The sequence below is a fragment of the Lonchura striata genome, chromosome 14 (assembly GCF_050655825.1).
Source record: "Lonchura striata isolate lonStrDom1 chromosome 14, ASM5065582v1, whole genome shotgun sequence".
In the NCBI taxonomy this organism is placed as follows: Eukaryota; Metazoa; Chordata; class Aves; order Passeriformes; family Estrildidae; genus Lonchura; species Lonchura striata.
The window spans coordinates 2,914,751-2,922,391 of record NC_140716.1 but is presented as its reverse complement, the minus strand read 5'-3'; the positions used below and the strand labels follow the sequence as shown (position 1 = coordinate 2,922,391).

Genomic DNA, 7,641 nt, shown 5'->3' with positions numbered 1-7,641 from the left:
TGTGAAACAAGGACAATACATTCCACTTGAAAACATTCTGGACTTGAAAAATTAAATATTTTGGAACCTTATTATTGCTGTCGAGCAGAAACTTTTATTTCCCAGCTCAGTGGTTGCCTAATGCTGTCAGTACCACTTGGAGAACTCCCTCTTTTTCATCAGTTTTAACCCCCAAAATGTTTTTTGAACAGATCTTCGTTGTCTGGTCAGAACACCGAACCTGTTTTTGGTACAGTGTGTGCTCCTTTGGGCTCCGGGAATTGGCTTTTAAGTGTTCCTGTCACGCGTGGGGACAGATCTGTCACACGGCGCAAGAACTCTCAAAACCAAGTGTGTTTTCTGCAGAAAAATCACCATTTTACGTGTGTCCCCAGATGTACCCACCGCCTCTGCATAGAGGGACGGGCATGGGGAGGCAGCGGGCGGGGGACTGGGTATCCCAAAGACTGCCAGCGAGGGAAACTGAGGCAGGCAGGCAGGGAGGGGAAGGGCAGCGGGGCTGGGGCAGCCTTAGGGCGGGCGGCTGCGCTGTCGCAGGGCGCTTGTGCCGCTTTAGGGCGGTGCCGGCGCTCCGGGCTCGCCAGGCACCGGGAAGAGGAACTGGGCTTTGCACTGCCGGGTCGGGCCGAGCTCCGCGCCGGCCCCGCCGCCCGCCCGCCGCCGCTCCGCGCCCGCTGCCGGCGAGGGATGGGGCGGGGACGGGGAGGTCGCGCTGGGGGCCAGGACCAGCCTTTGCATCCCCCCCGAGCCCCCCGGCAGCCCCGCCGCTCCCCCTCGCACCCCCCAGCCGCTCCTTCCCTCTGCTGCAAAGGGATGCGCTTGGCAGGGCTGCCCGCTGCCTCGGTGCGTGCTTGAAATAGAGGCATCCCCCCCCTTTGCTTGGAGAGCCCCCCCAGCTCTGCTCTGAGCCCCCTATTCCTGACCCAAGCCCCCCCATCTGCTTCTTGGAGGCCTCATCGCCTGCTCGAAGCCACATCCCCTTCCTCAAACTCCCCAGTCACTTCCTCAAGCCCTTATCCCCTTCCCTGAGCCCCCTTCCCCTGCTCCAAGGCTCTATCCCCTCTCCCAAGCCCCCATCCCCTTCCTCAAGCTCCCCAGTCACTTCCTCAAGCCCTTATCCCCTTCCCTGAGCCCCCTTCCCCTGCTCCAAGGCTCTATCCCCTCTCCCAAGCCCCCATCCCCTTCCTTGGGCTCCCTTTCCCTGCTCCAAGCCCCTATCCCCTTCCCTGAGCCCCCTCCTCCGAGCCTCCCTTCCCCTTGTTCAAGTCCCCCATCCCTTTCCTTGACCCTCCATTCCCTGCCCCAACCTCCATCCCCTGCCCTGAACCTGCTTCCCTGAGCCTCCCATTCCCTTCCCTGAGCCCCTTTCCCCAAATCCCCCATCCCCTTTCCCCAGATCCCCCATCCCCTGCCCCAAATCCCTCTCCACGATGATTTTGCTGAGCAGCTTCCTGCACCTGCGGCCCCGGCGCTGCGGCTCCTTGGCCGGGCTGGGCAGGGGGCTCGGCCCCACAGCGGGGTCCCGCAGGGCTCTGCGGGTGCTGGTGGACATGGACGGGGTGCTGGCTGACTTCGAGGGAGGCTTCCTGAAGAAATTCAGGGCCAGGTACCCCGACAAGCCCTACATTGCCCTGGAGGACCGGAGGGGCTTCTGGGTGTCGGAGCAGTACGGGCGCCTGGGACCCGAGCTGAGTGTGAGTTGTGCTTCCCCCGGCTCCACGCGTGGCTTGTCCCCCTCAGGGACCCTCTGACCCCCAGCTCGTGAGGGCAGTGCTGGGAAAGGCTGTGGGGGCCACCAAAAAGCTCCCACAGCAACACAGGAGGGCTTCCAGCAGTGGGTTTTTTCCCCCAGAAATCTGGCCCTTTTTTTGTGCATGTCTGTGTGTTGCTTAGAATCCTAGAATGGGTTGGGTTGATAAGGACCTTAAAGACCTCCTCGTTCCAACCCCCTGTTATGGGGAGGGATATCTTCCATTAGATCAGAATGATATGATGGCCTAGTGGACTTCTTTTCTGCATGCCTGGACGGTGACAGATGCAAGGAAAGGGGGTATTTCAGAATATCTGACTTGAAATACCCCAGATTGTATAGGTGGGTTTTTCTAGCTCTGATTTGGATTGGTGCCATTCCTAGATGGATTATTTAGCTCCTCAAGAGCAATGTGAGGGGTGGGATGCAGCAGAGCAGATCAGAACAAACCATGCAATTGATGCTTTATTTGAGGTCTTACTTAAAACAACCCAAGCCCTCCCATGCCAGAGATTATTATATTCATTTTAATAATTAAAGCTTAAAAGCAGAAGCTCTCTCAATATTGTAATTTAGCATTCAGCAAGAGGCTGACTGCTGTTAAGAGTTGGTTTCTGCCTCTGCAAGTTTCCCATCCCAGTGGATGTCTGTGGTCTCATCCATGGATTGCAGTTGCACTGGCTGAAATGTGTTATGGTAAATAAAAGTGTGCCTGTTGTTAGGATTATGATGGTTACAGGGAAAGGAGTGAGAATAAGGTCCAGGGCTCTCCCATGGGCAAAGTCCTAAACAATTTGATGAGCTGAAGGAATAAAGTGTCCTTCCAGGCTGGGAGTGGTGAGAGGGAAGTGCAGGACATCAATTGTGCAGTAAAGCAGCTGCTCAAACCCCTGCTTGGCAGTGTTAACACACGATAACAATTTTTTTTTCTTTCTTGATCGTAACTACTTTGGATGTGTTAAATGAAGTGAACTCATCTTGTGTCTGCTGTGATAATGTAAAACCACCAAAACCTTGGGCTGAACAAGTAGAAAAACTTGCACTATCTGACCTCAGGGCAGTCCTGGTTTTCATGTGGTTCCTCCTGTAATGTACCTGTATTTTAAGTGATCTCATGGAGACAAACAGGCCAGACAGCACCTGTGCCTGAACAGCATTATGGTAGAGCAGGGCCACCAGGCCATGTCAGCTGGATCCATGTGGATCCATCCCTTTGGATGGGTTTGGTTTGGATCTGGATAATTTCTGGTGTTTGGCTTTACAGGAGGGTGCAGCTCCCTCTGTGTGTGGGGCTGCAGAGGCAAAACCAAAACCAAGCCTGCTTTTTGGGGTTTGTTTGTTTGTTTGTTTGTTTTGGTGGGGTTTTTTGTTTGTTTTTTGGTTTGGTTTGGGCTTTTTTTTGTTTGTTTGGTTTTGTTTTGTTTTGTTTTGTTTTTGTTCCAGAGCATCTCCAATCTGAATTGTATGGGGTGGGGAGCAGAGGGCAGGGGGGGTGAGCAGGAGGGACTGAAGCTGGTGGTGCTCCCCCTGCTTTCTCTGTCCTAGCAAAGGGTGAGGAGGATGCACATGCAGAAAAAATTGCAATAAGTGCAGTAACCTCTTGCTTTCCCCTCACAGGAGAAAGCTATCAGCATCTGGGAATCCAAGAACTTCTTCATCGAGCTGGACCCACTCCCTGGGGCTGTGGAAGCTGTGAAACAAATGGCAAATTTGGCAGAGTGAGTATGAACCTGCGTGTGGGGATGGACAGAGGAGCAGCTGTGTCTTCACATCCACCTCTTGGCAGAAGTGCTGATACAACAACAGCATTAAAAATAAATATCTCCCAGCCATCAGAGAAGGGAGGGGAGAGAGGGCTTTGACTCCTGGAGCAGCCACCTAGAACATCAGCCATGTGCAGCCTCTTCCTTCAGTCTCTGCTCCCAGCAAAGGTCGTGAAAAGGGGAATATGATTGTGGGATTCTGTGAGATGGGGGATTAATGTCTTAAATCTGTTTGATCTGTGTGTGGTGGATGGTTGGCTTTGGGCTGCTGCCTGCTCTGGCTCAGAATGACACTCTGCCCCTGTTTTTCTCCCCGTGGCAGCACTGATGTGTTCATCTGCACGAGCCCAATCAAGAAGTACCGGTACTGCCCTTATGAGAAGGTGAGCAGGCCCAAATCTCAGCTCTCTGTCCCATCCACACTGCCCAGTGAAATGTGTCTGACCCCTGCATACCTCTGGCTGTAAAATTTACCTGTTCCATCCATTTGCATGCACTGAGGCTCTTGGTCTTAGTCTTTCATCCTGACATCAAAAGCTGCTTGGCTTTCAAATAACTTTTACTCCAGCAGCATCCAAATCCGTCCCACTAATGAACTTATTAAGAGACATATCCTCCCTGTGTGGGGGCCAGGGCTGCTTCCACTCCACCAAGCACCCCCTGCCCCATCCATCAGCCTTCCCTGAGCTCACCAACCATCTCTTGCCTTCCAGTATGCCTGGGTGGAGAAACACTTTGGCCCCGAATTTCTTGAGCAGATTGTTTTGACACGAGATAAGACGGTGGTTTCTGCTGATCTGCTTATAGACGACAGACCTGATATAACAGGTAAGAGGTGAGGGTGAAACAGTGGCTGGAGGCAGCCAGGCATGGATGTTTGATTTTTGTAACTTTGGGGTCTTCATGTTGAAGTCAAATCAACTTCAGTGTCTCACAGAGTTGTCCAGACCACTGACCTTCCCTCCCTTGCAGGGGCAGAGCAGAACCCCACCTGGGAGCACGTGCTCTTCACTGCCTGCCACAACAAACACCTGCAGCTGAAGCCGCCCAGCCGCCGGCTGCACTCCTGGGCTGACGACTGGAAGGCCATTCTGGACAGCAAACGCCTCCCACCTGGCCAGGCCACCTAAACACCAGCCCCCCGTGGCCACCTGGGGCTGCAGCCACCTGCCTGTGTCCCTGTGCAGTCCTGCTGAAGGCCAGGATGGACAGACAGACAGACAGACACTGTCCCTGCTGCAGAGAGGAAGAGGAAGGGGAGCTGAAGCGCCACGGTCACCTGGACTTGAAAAATAGACCCCAGCCCAGCCCTGCCACAAGGGAGCAACAGCAGGATTGTGCCTGTGGACCTGACAGCCTGGCTCCTGGGGTCTCTGTGCTGCATCTGCACCCCCACAGAGCCAGCCCAACGTTGGACAAGGTCACCCTCAGCGTGTCACTGCCCTTGCCTGGTGCGCTGCGTGGCACAGACCAGCTCTGCATCCTCTCCTCCACGTTATGGTCAGGGATCGTGTGTGGTTTGTTTAATCCTTGCAAGGTTTCATCCCAAGGGCTGCCTCAGGAGATCTTTCCCCATGGCAGTGCCTGGATCTGGGGAGAGGGGTGGCTGGAAGGGCAGGGAGAGCAGGCAGGGGCTGTCCAGGCTGTCCCTGTGTTGGTGGAGAATTGTCACAAGCACATCCGTGGATGCTGTTTGCAGTGCTCATGTGCTGCAAGGGAAGACATCAGGGGATGTTGCTGTTAAAGGCTGGGCAGCTGTGCTGGTTTTAGCCAGGGCAGAATTAATTTTCTTCACAGAAAATAGAGCCCTGTACAAGCTGCTGTAAAAAAAATTAACTCTACCCTGGCCAAAACCAGCACAGGAGAGGTGCCCACGAGTTGTACCACAGGGCAGTTTGTTCTGCTGCTCCACCACAGTCCCAGCCCTGGATGTCTGGGGACAGAGCGTGCTGCCAGCCCCACTGCCTTGGCTCTGGGCCCCTGCAGAGAGGTGTTCAGTGCCTGGCTGGTGCAAAGGGGTCACAGCACACACAGCTGGACCAGCCCCCTCTGCCAGGGGACAGTGCCGGGGCTCCTGAGCTCTGGGAGCAGCCAGCACTGCTGGGAAGCTGCAGTTGGCCACCAAAAAGGGAGGGTTTAGAGCAAGGGGCAGCTCCAAGAGGAGTGTTTTTTGCATAGCTGTGCCCACATCCTCTTCCTCACTTGTTTGTCTCATTTTTGCTTCTCTGAGCCCACAGCAGTCCGGCCTTGGAACTTCAGCCACTTGTCTGGCAGGAGAAATCTGCTGCTCCTGGCCCCAGAGAGACATCCCAGCTGCTGGGAGAGCCTGGCATCCCCTCCCTGCCTGTGACACTGCCACAGGGCAGCCACAGCCCGGCTGTCCCCAGTGGGAGCTGGTGCTGGGCCACCCCAGGGATGAGCTGGGTGTGTCACTGCTGACACCACAGAGGCCATCGGGCCCTGCTGCTGTGTGTCCCCACTCTGTCCAGGATCCCACTGCCCTCCTGGCCCAAGGACTTGCTGGCTGCAGCAGTAAAATTCCCCACTTGGACACATAACCACACAGGCAGAGGTGGCAACCAGGGCTTGGCCAGGGTTTGCTATCCTGCACCCTTTTCACACCTTTGCTTTGCCTCTCTGCTCTCCTGTGGGACCCCATCAACAAAAGGACATGAACTTAAAGCTGCATAACCAACAAATAATGTAATTCAGCAGTAGCAGCCAGACCCCTCCTGTATCCAGAACCTGGAGGGTTCTGGATTTGGTGCTTTGGATCCTGTGCCTTCCCTGGGTGCTGCAGGGCCAGGGATGGGGCCTGTGTTGACTTAGGGCTTGCCCTATTTCTTGGGATGGGGGGAGTTTACAAAGTTAGCATGATTAGCCCAGGGCAGTGGGACTTATATACCACAAGCATATTTTTTTCTTTCTTTCTTTCTTTTTTTTTTTTTTTTTTTTCTTTTTTCTATTTTTCTTTCCTGTTTAAACCACTGTGTGCTTCTCTGGGCAGTGGGTTTGGTTTGGAGGGGTCTATTTAGGATGTGCAGCTGCCTGAGGTGCAGCCTCCTGCCAAGAGCTGGCTGGAGGGTTTGCAGGCTGGGAACTGGGACAGTGTGGGAGCACCATGGGCAGCTGCTGCAGCTGCTGAACATCAGGAACCCTTTGGCTCCACCAGACCTCCACCAGCTGTTGGCCCCTCTGTGCAGCCTCATGGGGTCCAAGCTGGTTTTTTACTAAAGGTACCATGTAAATATGAGCTGCCCAAGCTCCCCAGAGCCTTCACCCTGCTTATTGAGCCAAAATGAGCTGGCACATCTCTCCAGCAGCTGCCCAAACCTGTCATCTTCCCCCGAGGCTGGGGCAGACCCAAGGGATGTGGCTCTCTGGGGCCAGCAGGACTTTTCCCCATGGTGAGATGTGATGCCAGAGATAGATACACCACACCAAATATACTTGAAAACAGAGCTGGAGTTTCTCATGCCTGAGGCTCCAGCTCTATGCACAGAGATCCTGAGCTGGTAGCTGCACAGTTTGCTCCCACACTCGGGACCAGGAGGTGACTCCATCGGCCGTTTGTCATTCAAGCCTGTCTGTGTCCAGCTGAGATACACAGAGCTTTTGTTTTTGAATGTACATCCATAAACCCGAGGCAAATGAGAAGCACTGCAATAAACACTGGGTTGTTTGGCATCCAGCTGCCTAGAAATGGAGTTTGGGGTTTGCAGTTTCCCACCTGTGACTCTGTGTGGGGATGGGGGGTGTTTCATGTCCAGAAAACCTGCAACCAGCCTTGCTGCCCTCGCAGTGCCCTCACCCTGTTAGACACAGTCCCTGTGGGCAGAAATAAAGCCAAGGGGTGGTTTGGGGTAGAGTTTATCTTCCTAAAGATCTTTTATAATAAATAAAGCTGTGAAGTGTGTGTCCTGTTGGGCCACAGAGCAGAAGCTATAAAAGGGGCTGGGACTGCTGTGGGATGTCTCTCCCTGGGATTTTATGCCTTACCCATCACTGCTGGCTGCTCCACATCCACCCACTCCTGTGAGGTGTCTGTGGACTCCCCTGCCTGCTGTGGGACTGTGCCATGAGAATCCCAGTGCATGACCAGAACCTGCAATGCCACAGCCCTGCTGG

The 7,641-nt window shown here is 54.3% G+C and overlaps 1 protein-coding gene across 1 annotated transcript; it reads left to right on the top strand.

Annotated features, from left to right (window-relative positions):
• The first annotated feature begins 582 nt into the window (after positions 1 to 582).
• Positions 583 to 7,429, top strand: NT5M (5',3'-nucleotidase, mitochondrial). The gene is made up of 5 exons (XM_021550466.3): positions 583 to 1,694; positions 3,368 to 3,468; positions 3,836 to 3,896; positions 4,227 to 4,341; positions 4,486 to 7,429. Exons 1-5 carry the CDS (start codon positions 1,431 to 1,433, stop codon positions 4,641 to 4,643), a joined length of 699 nt encoding a protein of 232 aa, XP_021406141.1. The 5' UTR covers positions 583 to 1,430; the 3' UTR covers positions 4,644 to 7,429.
• Positions 7,430 to 7,641: the final 212 nt, after the last annotated feature.